Below are 21,047 nucleotides of genomic sequence, written 5' to 3'. Positions count from 1 at the left end.
TCAGCCATTTGGTAGACCTGAATTTTTCTGAACGGGCGTTCTAATTTTGACCTCTGATTGTCATGTGAGTTATTTTACTTCTATCACTGTATCCAAGCATCGCTTAATGGTCTGTCTAGCCATCTGATCCCCTTTGCTCCTTTTGCTGCTTCCTTTCCCCTGTAGGTATTTGTGTCTGTGAGTATGCTCTTCCTGAGTATTCACATTCTTAGAAATAGATGTGGGTTAAGTAATTAACTAAATATGTATCATCAATATATATCATTTGCTATACTCATGTACTTGAATAGAGTATTTCCCAAAGAAAATCTTAAGTGATCTTCTCAGCCAATGTGTTACTCTTATTTAGCTTTCCTGCATGTGGGTTTATGTCTTCTTCCAGTAAAGTTTAAACAGCCAGTGATTGTTTACATCACTTATTATTTAACTTCCTGTGAATTCTTCGTGCTAAGATCCTTCAGACGGCCACGTGGGAGGTGATATTTGTACATGATCACATTTAGTATACACGAAAGAAAATGTTTTTTCTCATCAGTGTCTTGTTCTTAAGATCCTTGGTGGCTAGAGGATATTTTCTTTTTGTTTTAAATAATTGACCCATCCATTCTGGTATCTCCTCATGTTAATACATTTGCAGTCTTGTATGTATTACCTTGTATGTATTTACATATCTTCCCATGAATTTCACCTTAGCAAGATAAAATGGAAATAGCAATATAAATTTGCTGTCATTAAATACACACACACACACACACACACACACACACATACACACACACACAGACACACAGACACACACACAAATCCCACTTATCTAAAAGGTAACAGTGAGAGTTGTGTGAGAGATGACTAGCCTCATGCCAACATGTTAATGCTGAGTTTCTGAATGTTTGTGTATAATTAGAGAGTTTTGTCATATTAAAACTTCTCAGCATTGATGATATTCAAGGTTATTTGTCTTTTCCTGAGTACGTCCTTGGAAACATTTGTTTAAAATGGTTAAAACCAGTGCTTAATGGATAAACAAACTATGGTACACTCATAATGATGGAATACTATTCAGTAATTTTTAAAAAAGAACTATTTATACAGTTGCCAACTTGAATGGATTTCAAAGGCATTGGGCCAAGTGAAAGATGTCAGCCAGTGTCAAGTTTGCATGTATTCCATTTATATGACATTATGGAAAAAGATGAAGCTATAGGATGAGGACAGGTCAATGACTGCCATGGATTAAGGGTGAGGGAACAATATGATAACAGTAGGATTGCATGCAGGAGTTTTTTGGGGGAACTGTTTTATGCCCCAATAGTGGTGGTAGTTACACAAATATATACATGTGTAAAAAAGTCATCACATTGTACACACATGTAAAAAGTCAATTTCACTGTGTATTAATTTTTTAAAGTAAAATTTAAAAAGATAAATTAGAGTGCTTGATTTTGCTTGTTGAGAACATCAAAAAAAAAAAATCTCATGATGACAGATACCAGGGATTCCTGTAAGAAAAATACTAATTGTACTTTTTTAATGAAAAATTCAGTGATGTAGTTACTAGGTTTACAAAGAAGCTGAAAATAATGCAACTTCTACTCAGTGAATAATACCTTCAGTTCCATGCAGAGTGTCAGGAATACTCAAAGTTATGTGTCCCCCAGCAGCTGTAACCTGGTACTCCTGTACTGCTGTAGCCTTTCCTGGCTTCTTTATGGTGATCACTTTCCTTCCTCGGTGTGTATACACGGCGTGTGACAGTTACGGTGGCTGTGGGAATCATAACTTTAAGTTCTGTGACTTCTGTGAGTAAAACGAGCCATAATGTTGAATTAATGTCATTCTTCACATTTAATTTCCACGTTGTTCTAAGTGGAAGACTTATTGAGTATTTGAATAAAAGCAACGTGTTCATTTTTGATAGTGTGTAAATGATGGTGGTGATGTGGGCTTATTTTGTCACTGAATGAACGTGATCATTAAGTACAGGGAGGCTCCCTTGGGAGAGTGTGTATGGTGTGTTGGTCTGAGGAGTGATGGTTTTTAAGAAACATTCACTCTTCTGTTTGACAGCAGAAGGTGACAGTAGAAGATACGGGACCATGCACTTTAAACAGGAATTCTGATCCCAACACTGGCAGTTTTACAGAACTGCCTTCAAACAGGATTGGTTAAGTGGAACGTTGATTCGTTTCATAAAACTGGAGACACTAACGGGGTGATCAGGCTGCAGAAGATCAGACAGCTGATGTTACTTGTTGGTTCTGCACATGAAGACCTGATCGGGGTATTTTGGGTTTTGCAGATCAGGCAGAAGAGGAATCGCTGAGCTTCCAGGAGATAATCATGAGGAGAGTAATAGTGTAAAAGGCATGAGGAGAAATCTTTTGAAATTGGGAGAGTTGAGTAAGATTTGATTGTCGTCATAGAGCGGTCTTCAGGCCATCCTGTCCCACTCCCCCGGGTGTCATTTTGCACATAACACAAGTAGGAGGTACCGACCGGGAAATGGACGGGAAGGTGACCAACAGAGGCCCAGCTGCCTCCTTCCTTGTCTGCTGTCAGGTCGAGCCCACATTGAGAGTGAGGGCTCTTTGCCCAGCTGGGCAGTGGTGATCCTTCCAGAGCCAGGGGCACCAGTGACTGAAGTGCTGGGGTCCTTAGAGAAAGGTCCAAGTGTCTGAAATCACCCTGGGCCCTGTGTGAATTTGAATTGAATGAAATGTATTCATAGTAAAGGGACATTCGAGCTGGGACTGGGAGAAAGGGGCAGATGTGATGGGAGAAGCACAGATACAAACAGCCATAGGGCTTCTCTGCTCCCCGGTGAGGGCTTGGGAGGCTCCATGCCGACTTGTGATCAGGGCTCGTTTCTGCCTCGCTGCAGCATTTCTTGGTGTCACTGCATGCAGAGGGGGTAGACCAAAGAGCCCTGCTTGTTTGCAGCCCTTTGTCAGCCCTCTTAGGGCCTGAAGAAATGCCCTATTGTTGTAGAATCCAGGTTCTGTTGCTGCCTGAACTCCACTTGTTAGAGAGACAGGGAGAGAGAGACAGAGACAGAGAATGTCTTGGAAGGCAACCTGCCTTCCATCCAAGCAGGATCTCTGAATTGCGCCAGAATCTCCCTGATCTTTGCTGTGGGTGGGAAGGACCAATGACCACAGTGCATCTGGTTCCCATCTTCGCCCCCTCAAAGCTTCATGGTCATCTAAGCAATCTCTGCAGGCCTGCTGCGTGTATCTAAATTTCATAACTTCAGAGTTACTCAGCCTTGTTTGGAGGGAGAAATCTCATGTTTTCCCACAGGAAAGCAGCCCTGGCTAATGTGTCCGACAAACGGGAACATCCCTAAAATGCTGGGAGACCTTTTAATCCCTTCCCTTCCACTCTGCCTTTCCATGCAGGTAGCTATCCTCACATCTAACCCAGAACCTTCATAAAATCCCAGAGCTCCTCTGGACCACACATTGGTACATATAAAACCTGATAGAATGCAAATGTTTACTGCGTCCCATACTAACTGCCGAACCGTGCTCACTTCAGTGCCTGGTGGCATCATTTCCTAGGTTGTCAGAGGCATATTTAAGTAGGAAACATGGACACCCCCCAGTCTGAGATCATTTGTTGAGAAGTTGCATTTCCTTACTCTTTGATTGGCTCTTGTACAGTTGCTAGACCCATGAGGTTATGGTTGGAGGAAGGTCTTTGTGGTCACATTTGAAATGTGTCCTACTAGACTGATAAACTCTGGTCTCTGGTACCTGATAGCCCTTTTCTCTTTGATGGCTGGGGGACCAGGCAGGTCCTCGATGGAGGGACCTGGCAGGATGGCCCTGCTGCTCACACTGCCTCCCCTGGGACAAAGTTGCTGGCATGCTAATGACTTGGATGAACTACGGATGCCTCAGCGGCCCTTCAGGAGAGCAGAATCGGCCTTATCCACATGCTGATCAATGACTAAGAGGGCAGAGGCTGCAGCCAGATGGACTCCAGTGAGTCAACCTTTTACTGCCGAGACTTGCCACACACTCCGGAAGGCAGCCTGCATTTGACTATGCAAATGGCAGCTTCAAAGGGAAACACCCGATAAAGGATATCCTTGTAGGTTGATATTCTTTTGGTTTTTTAAAAGCAGGGTTATTATTATTTTTTCTTCTTGTTTACAGAAGCTCTGTGGAAGTGGTGATCTGAATGCTTCTCTGACATCCCAACGTTTCAAAGAGCTATCTGTAAGTGACATTCCTTAAAAACGAACAAACACTAAAGTAAATGCTATAAATATTTCTTATCAAATGTTTGGATCTTTGCCTCTTTTATTTCTAAAGGATCCCGAACTGTTACCACCCACAAAGACAGGCCTTGCAAATTGTTTCTGGAAAAGATGAATTCAGTGTCTATTGATTTGTCAGAGTGGGATAGATTCTTCTAAAAATACAGAGCCATGAAATTGAGTGAGATGGTACAGGAGACAAAGCCATTTTGATGTGCTTTGAAATGTGGACGAGGAACTTTCAAAAGAACGCTGTGGAGAGTGACTTAGCCACAGATCGATTCATTGAAATTCAAATAAATGAACAATAAATCATTTTATTTGTACTTTTTCTCCCAAAAGACACAAATTTGCTCTTTTCAAAACTTGATTGGATTCGTTTAAGAAATATTCAGAAACCGAATTTGATGTTGTGGCTTGTAGGAGTTGATGCATTCCTGGAGAGGAAAAGTGAACTTGGTGGGAGGTGAGACTGTGTGGGTAAGTGTAGGAAACACTATAATGGGGACCAGGGAGTGAAAGAAAAATATGCCACAGGCAGGAGAGCAGAGAGGAAGTGTCTCCCATATGGACCCAGGTGTGGGGCCCATGTTGGCTGGACATGGATTAGTAGGTGATCAGCTGAGTAGCTGTGAATGGGAGTGTTTTTGTTACATGTGCAGGAGGTGTACCTGAACTGATGGGGGTTGGTGGGCTGAGGGGAGAAGAGGAGGGAGACATCGCACATCCGAGCTGAGAGGTGTGGACCAGGGTCGTGGGACCCCGCCCCATAGCTGGACTTCTGCATTGTATATCCTCTCTGGGTCCTCCACTGGGAGCTGTAGGATAAGGATCCTGCAGGGCATGGGTGAGTTTAGGGGGATGTCAGATGTCGGCATGCAACTTACCTGCTTCTTCTTGGGAAGTTAATACTGTGAAGCTATTGTCATGAATTCTCATAGAATCCCACTGGGGAGAAGGATAAAGAACAGTGTAACCATGTCATCGACATGGGTGGGTGGGAGTGGAGGATGACGCTCACAGATTCGCCATTACAGTGATCATCTTTTTTCCTTAAATGAAGAAGTGTTTCTGACATTCTGTTTCTTGGGCCTAAGACAACTGACTTCAATGGCTTCTCCATCTGTGCAGACTCTCGGGGAAGCCGGCGACGGCTTGAGTAACCTGCCCAACCCTTTCGCCTACCTCCTCACCATCCACCTGAAAGAAGGCCGGAACCTGGTGGTCCGGGATCGCTGTGGTAAGGCCTGGCTCTGGGCGCCCTTGGTAGCCTGCAGACCTCTTCCTCTCAACTCTCCTGTCAACCTTGCTAGTCACCTTTTTCCATCTCAGCATGGCTGGTGCTAGACTGGAGCTCAAATCTGAGCTTCTCCAGGTATCAAGGTATTTGCATTGAGTTATTGAAACACATGGAATCTTACTGTCCTTTTTTTATGATTAATAATAATCAAATATTGATGATCACATAAAGTTATTGTAGAATGAAATAAGATCGCTATAAGTGCTTTATGGCTGGTATATAACAACTGCTAAAGAAAATGTTTCCTTGATCCTAGTTTAATTATCCATGAGAAATATGTAAATACATTCTTGATCTAAGTTAGCAAACATACGCATAGATGGAAATGCCCTTTGAACTGCCCTCCTTCCTGCCCTGAAATCCCACTGGACTCCCCTCCCTCTGGGTAACATCTGTTATGATGTTATAACATATGTGATTGATCTGTTCACCTTTGCTGCCTCTTTCTGTGCATTTACACACATGTATATTTTTTAATTAAAGTGATATTTTAATATCGTTATTCTGCAGTATTATTCTGCATATTCCATATTCTGCACTAAGTTTTTTTTAAACTTTACGATATGAATTAAAGATTTTCCATGCTTTTCCACATAACTATATCTCCCTTCTTTTAAATACTAATAGTATTCCATAGTATGCTGTGTGAAGTATCTGTTTCTCTGCTGATGATAGTTGTTTTTTCTTACTTTATCAGCCATATAAATGATGCTGTAATAAACATACTGTGTATGGCTCCATACACAGATGAGAATATATCTTAGATTAAAAATAGTGTATGTTTAAGAGCAGACAGTGGAGCCAGACTGCCTGGGCTCCGTTTTTTCCATTTATTGCTATTTGATTTAAGAAATGCTCCTGGATCCCCCTGTGACTGAGGTTCCCCATCTGTAAAACAAGAACATTAGTAATGACCTACCTTATAGGCTTTTAGGAGGATTGAAGGTAGTACTTAAAACTTTGTTGGGCTTCTAGCACTTAATAAAAGTTAACTATTGTGAGCAGCTCAGGGCAGAACCTGGAAAAGCAATTACAGGATCCTGAAAATGCACATTTTCCAATGTAAGAGATACTGGTACGTGGCCCCCTAAAAGGTACAGAGTATGTCCTCTCCTACACTATGGTTATGTGTTCCCTACCTTGTCACCATTGAATATTTCCTTTTATCACTCTGCTTAGTTTTTGGCAATCTTCTAGGTCAAGTGTCCACTTGTTTTAAGTCGTGCTTCGTGGATTATGATGGTGATGAACATGGCCTTTTGTAGTTCCTCTCCTGTGAATGGCTCTCTGTATCCTTTGCCCAGTTTTCCATTGAGCTTTTCCTTCTAAATTATTTTTCTTTTTTTCTGCGGTACGCGGGCCTCTCACTGCTGTGGCCTCTCCCGTTGTGGAGCACAGGCTCCGGACGCGCAGGCTCAGCGGCCATGGCTCACGGGCCCAGCCGCTCCGCGGCATGTGGGATCTTCCCGGACCGGGGCACGAACCCATGTCCCCTGCATCAGCAGGCGGACTCTCAACCACTGCGCCACCAGAGAAGCCCTCCTTCTAAATTTTTGTGAGTCTTTAAAATTTTCAGCATTCATTTGTTTGTTGGGTGTTGCAATTTTTCTTCGCCAGTCTGCTGTTTACCCCTCATTTTTATGGCCTCTTTTGTCCTTCAGAGGTTTTACATCTCATTACAGGTAAATATGTCGGTTTTTCCTTTGTTGTCTCTTTTCATTTATTTCTTTTAGTAGGTGGGACCTTTTTATTCTAAAGAATTTTGTGTCTTTCTCCAGGTCTTTGCCAGTCTGTCCTGCTAGTTCCTCTCTACTTTGTTTTGGAAAAACTGTGAAACGGAGGATGGGTCTCCCTTCCATTTGTCTTCTGTGTCTCTTACTTCTTCTTCCTCATTCTTGCCATTACTTTTTTTTTTCAGGAAGAATTCCTCAGCCGGGCCTTCCAGCTCACTGTTTTCTCGTCAGTTGTTATGACCATTGTGATATTCTGTTCATCTTTTGAGTTGGCATTTTTTTTTTTTCATTTTTAGAACAGGCTATTTCATGCATGAGAGGTTGCCGTCAGCTTTGAGAGCATTAAGTATACGTTGAAAGTCTCCTGTGTGGTGCTTTCTCCCTCGGATATCCTTGGGTTGTGTTTTCCGCTCCTCTTTTTATTTGTGTGTCCCTGTTGCCATCTGTGGATGCTGTTTTTGCTTACTGTGTCCTGACTTCACTGAGCATGAGCAGGGTTGGGACATGCAGCCAGACAGGGAGAGCCAGTCGTTCAGGCCGGCTCCTGGTGATGCCCCGTCATGGAAAACCTTCCTCAATGGCTTCCTGCCCACGCTCACGTTTCCTGCTTGCAAGTGCCTTTGCTGGTCACTGCTCGGCACCAAAGGGACAGGGCAGTGCTGGGCCATCCAGCTGCTCTATGTGTGCTGTGCCAAGCAGTCACCGTGGTACTTGCTCAGGCCATCTTCTGCTTCCTGTATCCACTGCCTCCAAGCTGGAGCATCCCTGGTTCACCTGCCATCCTATCCTCTTGGCCCACCTCTGCCCCTGAAACTTTTTCTGCTGTGACTTTCTACTGCTCTGTTTTGGACTGTGGGTTCTTCCATCAATCTGATCTCACCGACTTCCATCTTTTAGATCTGCATATACCCACTTTGTAAAAACAAAATTACTATCTTTCTCTTTTCTGTCTCTTTCTCTCTCTCTCTCTGTCTTTTCGTAATTTCTCAGGCTTTCAAAATGGTGAACAAATTTCACTTTCTACTTGTTGGTAAATAGTGTTTTCTGTCAAAGTTATAATTTCTTATCCATCAGTTGTGCAACTTCTTGTGTACTGTCATTGTGTACTGTTATTATAAATGTCTGCATCTTAATAGATGGCTCTCTTAAGGTTATTTTGAACGATTTGGGGCAGATAGCAATTTTGTACCTGAAATCACATCTGAGGGACACGATCATAAACTAGAGTGAGGTGCCTGCCCACAAATATCCTGACTCTTGCTCAGAACCTGCAGTGTCCAGTGGATACTTCTGTCAGATGATGATCATTACGGAGCTCGATTTGGAACAGTTTATCTGGAGATTGGAACTGTGTTCCACAGAGAGCACATTTAACTCTACTGGAAAGAAAGTGCTCTAAACCTTTAAAATACACGTCCTGTTGTAAATTTTTGGAAAGCTCCAATATAGTGTGTAACTTCGGGGCTGTGCCTAGGCCTTGGACCTCTTCCAGGACCAGCTGCCCCTTTTCCAGTTTTGCCATCTGTTCTGATTATCTATCCCTAATTGATGTGAGTGATCTGGCCACACCACCCTTGATATATCACACCAGTACCCTTACAACAGATACTCAGGAGACAGTCAGTAAACTTGGCAGATGACGGGGGAGCCATTGCCTACATCAGAAAATGACCGAAACAATAGGGTTTTTGTGTGCTACTCCACACCTCGCTGCTTCAGGGCCAAAGGAGAGACTGTAATCTGTGCTCTAATCCCGTCAATACCATCTCTCTCTTTGTAGTTTCATCCAAGTTAAGCATCATATGACATTTGGCTTTATCTTGTGTCAACTTAATATAATCCAAGGATAAATACCTAGTAAGCCATCTAGATCATAACCTGTTTCAGCACCTATATCTTTTACAACCAGTAACATTGTTCCTGTCTCTTTTATTTACTGGGAAGATTAATCATTATCTATTAAGAAAACATCCCCCTCTCAGCAAGTGCTTCTTCTAGACTTTGCAGTGTGGCGTGCCTTCCTTACTGTGACTGTGTTCATGACTGCTCGATTTTCACAAGTATTAAGGTAGTGATCAGGGCATGTTTGGTGCCCACTGTTGATCTGTGCAGGGATCATAGTCACTGGCGCCTGTGCTTGCCTCCTTTGCCCCGGACTGACATGGTTTATCGCTATGCCAATACTTTCTATGGAGCCCAGCCCACCCTCAGAATTTTATCCAGCACAGTCCTTTCAGCCAGTAGTTCTCAAATTTGAGTGAGTATCAGAACAACCTAGAGGGCTTATGAAAATACACATTGCCCACCCCCAGAGGTTCTGATTCAGTAGGTCTGGGGTGTGGCCCGAGAACTTACATTTCTGACAAGTTCCCAAGTGATCACGATGCAGCTGGTCCAGGAACCACCTTGTGAGGACCACTGCTCTAGACACTGGGTGGGAGCACTTGAGCAGAAACACGTGCTTCTCCTGGTAGGGAGAGTTTCAATTCCCGATTAGACACAGCGTTTTCTTTTCTTGGGGCCGGACCTCATTGTGCATTTGCACTCTTACTCCAGTTGTATTCTCTGAACATAATTTAACGTGGTATTCACCTCATTAACATAATTAGGTACAGAGAACGGTGTGATATGCCAAAGTACCAAATATAAAAGGACTTGTGAATTATCTATGAATTTACACTACGCTGTATCACATGTTCTCCGATTCTCTGGATATGGGATCGATAGCCGATAGTTTCAGTACTAAATATCCTTCAAGATCTATTCACATGGCATTTCTATCTAGTCTTTTATGTTTTTCACGGACATAAGCTCCCTGTCATCTCGGTCCTGTGAAAATTTTACCTCTATAAACCATACACCTTTACCCTCAATTGGATAAATGCCTGGTCATCCCTGTTACTATTAGTGCTATATTAGCTGGGTAACCGTTTTATTCATCTTCGTATGCCCTACCGTGCCATACTGGAGGTTTATACATAGAATGCTCTTAATACATTTTAGTTCTTCATTAGGGAAATCCAACTTAAGTGCCGGACTTAAAGGCAAGGAGTATTAAAGACTATCGTGAAAGGGAAAACATCTTCCCAGGGGGGAACAGAGTTCCTTCACTCACACCTTGACTCAGCAAGCGTTTATTCAGTCCCTTCAGTGAGAGGAGCATCACACTGGTACTCGACTGGGACCTAGTGATAGAGTCCAGAAAAAAAAAGACTTACATACAAGCAACCCATTTAACAGAAGTCCTAATTCAGGTGATTGAAGTACAGAGACAAGTACAGGGACTTGCAGGGAGGCAGTGGCTGAGGCAGGACTCACCAGAATGGGTGGTTCTGGGGGACAAGAGGAGGAATGAGACATTACAATCTACTTCTTGGCTTGTGATTTCCGATGGCGACTCACTCACTCTCAAGTGGAATTTACCCATCTGCAAAATGGGCATGATGTAGCTTGCCTTATAATGTAGTTGTAAGAACTGAAAAAAAGAAAGTGTATATAACATAGTGCCGTACATAGAGAAAATAGTCAACAAATGATAGTGTGCGTGTTATGGTAATTAATGAATAATGATAATGAACTTGGCCCATGATCCTGACTCCCACTGCAGAGCTGGTTCCTGTGATCTGTGTCAGCTTTCCCATCAGTGACCTTGGACACTTGGCTCTTAGTTTGGGTTAATTTGTCAGTACCCTTGTGCTCTCTCTTTATGCCCCATCTTCAGCATAGGAGTTGGTTTATTTTACATATATTCAATCATGTATTTTATATTTGTCTAAAATATAATCAATTTGATCAAATATTGATTTCACTTATGACAGGGATGCCTTCAAAGTGTTGTTGAAATGTGTTGCACCATTGACTACAGAGGACCTGCTCCAGGATATTTAACCCAATTGTGCCATCACTCTTTGTGAATTTTTAGGGAGAAAAATTTTTTTTTCATGAATCATTCCCTGCTGAGGGAAGAGGTCAACATTTTCTTTGGATTATTACATAATCATTGCTGCATAGGTAACATTCCCTCTAGAACATGGGTTGGCAAACCTTTTCTGTACAGGGACAGAAATGAATATTTTAGAGATTATGGGGCATAGGTCCATAAACTTAGTGACAGCTACTCTGCTGGTCTAGTGACCAAACAGCCATAGATAATATGTAAACCAGTGGACATGACCATGCTCCAGTACAACTTTATTTCTAAAAACAGGCACGAGGCTGGATTTTACCCATGTCCAAAATTTGCTGACCTCAGTCTAGAATATCATGATCTGATTTTGGATTTTCTCTTGGAGAAGCTGCTTTTTAGAGTAGCCAAGTATATCTTTATTTAAAATAAGGAGGTATAAGCTAATGAGGAAGTGATCAAGTTGTGAAGCTCATGTTTTCAAATGAAGTATCTGGAAAACATCTCAGTAATGTGACATAAGATAATGCAGAAAAATCTAGAGATGTTCGGTAGTAAAAAGTCATTTTTTTCCCCCTATATTTTCACTGGGCAGTAAAGTGAAAAGTCGTCATATCTCTCTCAGGAAAAGATGTTTCTGACATACCTAAAAAGGATGTTCAAAGGCCCTTATAGGGTTTGTGATTGAGGACTGGAAACTTTGTCACTCGGCCCATCCAGAAAGAAGGAGGAGAGCCTCTCAGAAACAGGGATCCCCCCAACTTCTCACAGGGTTATGAATCCATCAGCTAGGGGCTGGACGATGGCTTTCCCTGGTGTAAAGAGTGCTGTGAACATTTTATCTAAATCTCTCACTTCTCTGGCTCAGACACAGGGCTGGTTTGTTAAGTAGACTATCAAGTTGTGATTTTGAGATTTTCTGGGCGATTTGGTAAAGTTTGTTATACTAGGAAGTTGCTAAGTCTAAACAATGTACAGGTCTAGCCATGGTGTCAGGAACGTACTGTTATGTAGTCGCCACCCAGAGCATCCCAGGGTCTTTAGCTGTCAACTCCTCTATTCCTTGTACAGAATAGATAGATAGGGGCGTGTGTGTGTGTGTGTGTGTGTGTGTGTGTGTGTGTGTGTGTGTGTGTACACTGAGTAAACCCAGCAAAACCCACAGCTCATGAAAAAGAACTGGAGTTAGTGAGTGACTAAGCAGTAACTCACCTCGCTGTCATGAACATGCCTGTCCATCTATATGAGTCACTGTGGATGTAAGACCAGTATCATGGAGCACTGAGAGGTTTTGATGAGGTCCCTCTGGAAGTGTGGCCACGTTGAGAAGATTGCCTCTTACAGGTCACTTTCCAGTTCCTCAGGAATTTCTCTTCAATTCCCTGGTGTGTAGTCCTTCAGCTTTGACTAGACTTGACCCACTGTTGGAGAGTTCTGTGCTAAACAGCCTCTTTTTTTTTTTTTTCTTTGCTGGGCCACTTGGGTTGCTACAGTGGTCTTTCTAGGAATGAGCCTTACTTGGATGCTGTAAAATGCCCAGGCATTTCCTGAAGCCCATCTTCCCAAGCCATCTCTAGGAGAAAACCCGAGCCCTCCCTGTCTCTCTGCTCTGTCCCGGTTATTCCCTGTTGCCTGTCTGCTGGTCACACATTCCCTCCTTTTCTGTCACCTAATTTTCCTTTGCTCTATCTTTCCACTTCTCTCCCTCATCCCAGCTTCTTCCTTTTACTCCTTTATATTTCCCATTTCCTTCCCACTTTTTTTCTGGGAGGTTCTACAGACTGTATTGTTTTTGACCAAACCAGACACCTGTATTAATAAGTTCTCCGTCTGAGCCGTTGTCTGGTTAACTCTTGGGGGTCCATAATTTCGAGATTGGTAAAGCAGAAGGAATGTGGTAGGACCAATTCATTTAATTTAATTAATTTATTTACATCTTTATTGGAGTATAATTGCTTTACAATGGTGTGTTAGTTTCTGCTTTATAACAAAGTGAATCAGTTATACATATACATATGTTCCCATATCTCTTCCCTCTTGCGTCTCCCTCCCTCCCACCCTTCCTATCCCACCCCTCTAGGTGGTCACAAAGCATGGAGCTGATCTCCCTGTGCCATGTGGCTGCTTCCCACTAGCTATCTATTTTACGTTTGGTAGTGTATATATGTCCATGCCACTCTCTCACTTTGTCACATCTTACCCTTCCCCCTCCCCATGTCCTCAAGTCCATTCTCTAGTAGGTCTATGTCTTTATTCCCATCTTACCTGTAGGTTCTTCATGACATTTTTTTTTTCTTAGATTCCATATATATGTGTTAGCATACGGTATTTGTCTTTCTCTTTCTGACTTACTTCACTCTGTATGACAGACTCTAGGTCCATCCACCTCACTACAAATAACTCAATTTCGTTTCTTTTTATGGCTGAGTAATATTCCATTGTATATATGAGCTACATCTTCTTTATCCATTCATCCGATGATGGACACTTAGATTGCTTCCATCTCCTGGTTATTGTAAATAGAGCTGCAATGAACATTTTGGTACATGACTCTTTTTGAATTAAATGGGAGAAAATATTTGCAAATGAAGCAACTGACAAAGGATTAATCTCCAAAATTTACAAGCAGCTCATACAGCTCAATAACAAAAAAAGGACCAATTCATTTTAAGTCTAACTGCTTCACAGTTTGGTTGACATATAGAGAGTGTTGAACCCTGGCTTAGTGTCCCATGAAAGGTAATGCGGCCAAGAAAATATTTTGGTGTCCTCGAACTGGTATTGCTAATGCCAGCAGCCCTGTTTTCTAGGCCTGGCATGAGCACCATGTGACATGGGCAGGCCTCTTGTCTTGGAAAAAATGCACCACTCAAAGCTTAAATCCCGGAGCATTAATTCCTGGAAAACAGCAGCCCTTTCATTGAAACCCTGTGTTTTCCGTTGATGTGAAGGGTGGTTCCATAGTGTCCTGCTGTGCACTAGCATACTAGGTTGCTGATGCCCTCTGGTGGCCACATTTCAATACTGCAAAAGGGAAAGAAAAGTCCATTGCAGGAGTTCACTGCAACATCACTAGGGCATACACATCACTTCAGCTGTAGGCCTGAGGGCTGAGGGTTCATGGTCGTCTTCTTGATGTGAGTTTTAGGCAGTGACAATTTGTGACCCATTCATCCAGCAAACGGTTCTCTAATCCCAGCCCAGGTAGACTGGGACAGCTGTTTGTAGAGCAGGGACAGGTACTTTTGCAGATTATAGGAAGAATGCATTGGATAAGTCATTTTCCTATTTGAAAGGAATGGTTTAGACAAAAATTTTTAAAGATCTCCCACTAGTGTGAAAAGTTGGCCATGCAATAGGGGTTTAATAAATTACGAAACTGCTACCAAAATGTCAGGCACCTCTGATTTGGGTCCTGTTTGCCTCTTGCGATTTAGTAGGCTGATTTTAAAGATTGTACCATTTCTATGATTATATATTTCTTCTTTAAAAAGGAAAGGATGCTCTTGTATTAGACCTAGAGAGGAACATTCTCCTCATTGCAGCTGTGATTGGGGGACAGGCTGGATGTTTCTAGAACTCTGTGTTATATGCTGAGGATCAGCCGTGTAGCTTCCCAGCAGGCGTGCTGTGAATGGGATGCACTGAGGGTTCACCCCTCTGCCTCCGGGCAGCTCTGTGGGCTTGGGCCAGCCCCTCAGCAGTCTCTTCGGTATACTCTGTGCTGCCCAACACAGATGACCTTGTTTGTGCTAGGATGGGAAGTGTTGGGGGCACTGGAGTGGGTCAGAGTCACAGACTCGGGGCACAGATCATCTGAGTTTGAATACCAGCTCAGACATCATCCAGCAGTGATTATGGGGTTTAACCTGGTGCGTGTGCTTATGGGGATGTGTGTGTGGGAGGGGTGACATAGCCATGTACAGTGGCCACGAGCTATTATTATTGCTGTGTCTGGTTCTAGTTATTCTCCTTTCGGTTTTATTTCTGTGTTTTCCCTCTGGGAAAGGCCATGACTTGTGGCATTTCCGCCAATTTTATTAGGGCCCTTCTTCCCAGTTTCTTGATAATTTGTCCCACCGTTTGCATACCTCTTGTTTTTCTCTTTAGATTTTTTCTTTTTTTTTTTGCTGTACGTGGGCCTCTCACTGTTGTGGCTTCTCCCGTTGCGGAGCACAGGCTCCGGACGCGCAGGCTCAGCAGCCATGGCTAATGGGCGCAGCCGCTCCGCGGCATGTGGGATCTTCCCGGACCGGGGCACGGACCCGTGTCCCCTGCATCGGCAGGCGGACTCTCAACCACTGCGCCACCAGGGAAGCCCTCTCTTTAGATTTTGTACTCCTCACCCCCTGCCCACTGCCAGCAGGGCAAAGGGTTGGTTAAGGTTGTTTTCTGAGACCAGTTCCTGCTTTCTTGTCAGTGCAACAGCAGAAATGAAAGAGACACTAGTTTTTAAGGGTGCATTATTTGAATAAGAACCCCATTGTGAATTGATGGTTTTATTTTCTTCATCTTAAATTTGTCTCAGAAGATGCCCCTCAAGTTTCATAGCGACCAACATGGGAAAGCTTGGTGTGGATGAAGTCATCCCAGTAGGTCATTACTTATTGGAATTTTTTACTGAATGTACTACACTGATCTGATTTTTAAAAAATACTGAGTTCTAAAGTAAAATAGGATCTGACTTCAAATTACTTGATGATTTGCTAATTTTGCTTCACATATATATTTTTTCTGTATTATAAAAGTTCTATTTTGAGAAGAAATTAAAAGCAGTAGTACACCTTTCTTTGTTTAATTAATGTGCCACTTTAGGTTATCATTCCAGATTTTAATTACTAGTAATAATGCTACAGAAAACATTCTTGTACCTACATCTGTGTGTCAAACTTTATTTCTTTGCAAGTCATTTATTGCAGTGAATTGGATGTTTTCTGTCACATGATCTGACATCTCAAGATTCTACTTAACAGAATTGCCAGTTCACTCTTGAGAAACATCTCTAGTTTGCTCACCCACCAGGAGCATTTGAGTGTTCCACTTCCCGTTTCTCAACTCCACTGTGTGTAGATTATCTATGTCAATTTTGATAAACAAGAAGTATCGTCTTGGTTTTGTTTTAATTTATGCAGATAAATTTGGACCCTGAGATATATTTGGTTAAGAGATATTTGCTTCTCTTTTGTACACAGCCAACTCCATCCATCTCTGTGGCTTATTCTCCTGGTTCCTGGATATGTTCATGTATATTTTTCTACGTTGTCATTTGCCTTTTAATTTTGTTTATAAAGTTTTTGTTGCAAACCTCTTTTCCAGTCTTACAATTTTATTGTGGAGAGTTTCCTTTCTTCCTTGCATCCTATGCTTTTGTACCTTGAAAGGCCTTTTCTCTCTTGAGAGAGATGCATTAACCTATATTCTTTTCTGTCTGGTTTTACATTTTTTTCATTAATCTCTTTGATCTGTATCAAGTTTATTTTGATTTCTTGGCCCAGAGTCGGAACTTAGTTTTACTTTTTGCCAAATGGGTATTTAATTAACTAGGACTACATTTTCCTTTCCCTAATGATTTGATGGCCACTTTTTAATTGGGTATTAAAATGCAGTCCATATGAGGGTCTGCGTTTTGGATTTCTCTTTGATTCCTATGGATGTGTTGTTTTGTTCCAGTGCCAGCACCACATCACAGTTGTACTGTACTGAAGGGTCACAGTCAATACTGTTTATTTTGCAAAAATTGGGGCTTTGCTTCACATTGGAGTACCTACTCTGAGCACCAGATGGCGCTCGATCATTGGTGTGCTTGTGTGGGAGCAACGAAGACACATCTGGTCAGCTTATTCAGAAAGATGCTCATTCATTAGCAAACTTGAAACTTTAAAGATGCAAACACCCATCCTGAAACCCAGGTAGCAGTTGGATTTCCTCCACTTGGTGGGTTTTGGTAGCCTGCCAAGGTCCCGCAACAGGGATGGGGAGCCGAGTTTACACCCCTGTGTACTTCTGATCACCTCATCAAGAATAGGGGTGCAGGCATCTCTTCTTAGTGACCACTTCAACAAAAGCCAGTTTGTTCAATTACTCACCAAATGGCCCATTTACTGAATCCATCAGTATATTGACAGTGTTTTTCATTCATCTATTTAGAAAATTAAGTGTATAACATTATTGGATGAGAACTTTTAAAAACAACTTTGGGGCTATCCCTGGTGGCGCAGTGGTTGAGAGTCCGCCTGCCCATGCAGGGGACGCGGGTTCGTGCCCCGGTCCGGGAGGATCCCACATGCCGCGGAGCAGCTGGGCCCGTGAGCCATGGCCGCTGAGCCTGCGCGTCCGGAGCCTGTGCTCCGCAACGGGAGAGGCCACAACAGTGCGAGGCCCGTGTACCCCCCAAACAAACAAAACAAACAAACAAACAAACAAACAACTTTGGAAGGTCTCTGGGTCATATTAATTAATCGGCCCTGAAGACAAAGCCAGAACAGCATCTTAATAATATTTAATTTGTCTCAGGCCAAAGAAAATGATAAAAAGGAATGGACATGGCCTGGCCTAAGCTGAAGATCCCACAAAGGGGACGACTAAAGACAGAAAAAGAATATTAGGGGGAACAGAGGTGGTGAGCAGGCAGAGAGTAGGGCAGTTAGGGAAGTCTTGGGGTGGGGTGGGTGGGGTGAAGGAAGTTTTGGGGGGAGCATGGTACAGGGGGAGAATCTGAAGGCCCCATGAGGACCTCACTCTCCACAGCTCTCTTAATTCCCCTTGTTTATTCTATACAAACTTTAAAAATAGTCAAAATAAACAGTTTTGGTAAAACTTTATAAATAGTTAAAAATAAGCAAGTTTTGGTAAAATTGGTAAATTCAGATCCTCAGTCTCACTGTAAGTTGGCCACTGGATGATCTTTCAAAAAAATGGATTTCGGGCTTCCCTTGTGGCACAGTGGTTGAGAGTCCGCCTGCCGATGCAGGGGACACGGGTTCGTGCCCCGGTCCGGGAGGATCCCACATGCCGTGGAGCAGCTGGGCCTATGAGCCATGGCCGCTAAGCCTGCGCGTCCGGAGCCTGTGTTCCACAATGGGAGAGGCCACAACAGTGAGAGGCCCGCGTACCGCAAAAAAAAAAAAAAAAAAAAAAAAAAAGGATTTCGGTGAATTTTGTACACTACATCACAGGGTCCAGCCATGGGCAAGCCTTGTCCAAGGTGCCGCTGAACTGTTGTCCATGGTGGGCTCCCCAAGAGGAGGGGAGTCAATCTCACTGGAAGAAAAGTTCAAGAGTGGTTCAACCAGGATGTGCGAAGTGACAGAAGGTGGCCAGCAAGGCCTTTAGATGGTCTGGGAGGAAACTGTTCTTCTGAGGCTGGTACCAAAAAAACAGAAGCATGTAGCCACCATGTGCAGAAGAAGGGGAATGTGCATGTTCCCTTCATTTAATTGTAGTGGATAAAGCCTGGCTTGGAATTCTGCTAGACTTGAATCTCCTGCTCTCTTAAGTAAAGTAGACTGTGCTCTATAAAGGGAAAGTTGTTTCTCCTGTCCCATGGGACTGAGGAAAAATGCCCTTGAGTTTCCATAAGGCCCATTATGGTTTCTGAAGGGGTCTGTTAAGAAAGCTGCAATTGGACATGGCTTGCTCTGGAAATCTCAGTGTAACTGCTAGAGGGCAGCAGCAGCTGTTGAAAAATCATCACTCGCTTATTTTCTGAAATCACGTCTGGCTCTTATTTAGCCACCCTTGGAGAAAGTCAGAACTTATGGATCCCATATGAAAACAACTCAGATTTACTTCTTTTTCTGGCAAGAAGAAACATTCCAAATAGGTATATATATTGCAAAGAGTCTAAAGATATGTGTATAAATATAATGAATCTTATTACTCTTAAGCCAGAGGATAGGAAAAAAGTCAAATTTATGCTTTTCATATGTGTTCAAATACTTCTTATGCAGAATGAATTCATCTATGTGTATCTCAGTTTCCCTAAAGACTTAGTAAATAATTATTGACTTGAAACTGAACTCTTAATATCCCCTGAGAAAAGTTCTCAGGTATTACAAAATGTGAACTTTGTGTAAAATTATGGAGATCATTTCCTTTCATAAACAAACAACAACTCCGAGAAATGCATTTAATTAGGAAACTTTTCTAGCTTAAGACCACGTTTCTTTTGGAGACACTATATGGCTGAAGGTTTTAACTTGGCGAACGAGCTTTGCTGGTGACAAATAACTAGGTTTTGTCTACAAATACAGCTTTCGCATTCAATGCATTGGATTTTTAGTTTAAATTAGGAATGCTAGTTTTAAAAACCTATATGATATAGTACATAAACTATATGATATAGTGCATATGTGTGTGTGTGTATATATATATATATATATATATATATACACACACACACACACAAATAGATACATAAATGGCCATTAAACTGATTTATAGAAATATACTTACGGGCATGGAAGGGGACAGATGTGTTATTGACTGAAGAAGGCAGGTAAAAGAATACAATATGGAGTCTGATTCCTTTTTGTGGAAAGTGTGTGTGTGTAAAGTCTCAGTGCGTACCAAGATAGTAAGTTTTTCTAGATGGTGGTAATTTTCTTTCTTTCTTTCTTTCTTTCTTTCTTTTTTTTTTAATTAATCTTGACTTTCTGCTTTTTCTACTACCATGGCCATGAGCTGTTATACTAGAAAAAGCAAAGAGAAGGTGTTGGTAATTGGAGTTTCATTACAGATGTATCTTATTTGCATATTGGGTTAGTTCTTGAGCCAGTCCATGTGATTTTATCTGTTCTATTCAACCACTTCACCTGTTAATACTGCCCATCTTTTCCATAACACACTCAATCCGGTAATGGCCCCTTGGGTTGATAAATCGAATGCCAAGAGAACAGAATCTTCAAATATGATGGTTCTTGATGACTCTCTCCTGATGATAAACTTTGAGTTATGTGTCCTTCTTATTGAGCTGCCTGTTATTTTCATAAGATTATACCTGCAAAGTTCTCTGAAATCTTAATGAATCCCCTTAGGACTGTAGGTGGGGCAGTAGCTAGTACTCATGAATACTTAGTGACTTTCAGATTTTAAACGGCCCATTCCTTCCAAGACAGCTCAGATTGTTTCATGAAATTTTCCCAAACCACATGGGATCCCTGTGAGAAGTATATAACATAAGGAATTTTCTGTTCGACTTTTGAAGACAGAAGGGGTTATAAACATCACACCTTTAGAAGGGACATATAGAGACAAATTATCAGTGCATGTTACTTGGACAGCTAAAATAAAGTAAATGAATATTTAATTAGTACTGCATACATTGTTACACACTCTCCCCTTTTAAATTAATTGAGTGGTAATACTATAAATAGAAGCACATACTATGTAAATGTTTGGAGCCTCTTGTTACCGAAGTATAGTGGTTCATTCAGTTCTCAAGATAATTCTACAAAGCTGGCATTTTTCCATCTACAGGTGAAGATGGTAAGGCTTGAGGAAATTACGATGCCTAAGGTTATACAGTTACTGAAAGGAAGGTCTGGGAGTTTAATCCACCATGCCCATCTTACTTCAAAGTTTATTCATTTATCATATCTTCATATAATTCACCTACCATGCATATCAGGCAACTCTGGGCAGGCATCTCACCTTCCAGAGCTTTGATTTGGAGGAGTTTAATATTACGTTCATAGGTGCCCCAAGTAAAATGTTTTCTATATTTAAATAATTTTATGAAATACAGAGTAGAAAAGTTTTAGGCTCTTTTTATTATTGCTTGTTTGTCATTAATACAGTTCTTAGCAGTGTTTAATATTTTACTCTACATAGGGAAGTTCCAAGTAA

At 42.0% G+C, this 21,047-nt stretch overlaps 1 protein-coding gene across 1 annotated transcript in view; it reads left to right on the top strand.

Annotated features, from left to right (window-relative positions):
• Positions 1-21,047, top strand: part of MCTP2 (multiple C2 and transmembrane domain containing 2) — a gene marked incomplete at its 5' end in the record, with an annotated part of 189,755 nt that overhangs the window by 16,806 nt on the left and 151,902 nt on the right. The window contains 2 exon segments of the mRNA XM_082850959.1: positions 4,161-4,223; positions 5,396-5,504. Of these exon segments, the coding sequence (XP_082707085.1) occupies positions 4,161-4,223; positions 5,396-5,504 (172 nt within the window).

The sequence above is a fragment of the Leucopleurus acutus genome, assembly GCF_964270905.1.
Source record: "Leucopleurus acutus genome assembly, chromosome: 1".
NCBI lineage: Eukaryota > Metazoa > Chordata > Mammalia > Artiodactyla > Delphinidae > Leucopleurus > Leucopleurus acutus.
Note: the sequence above shows the minus strand (reverse complement) of the source record. Positions and strands in the feature narration are given on the sequence as shown.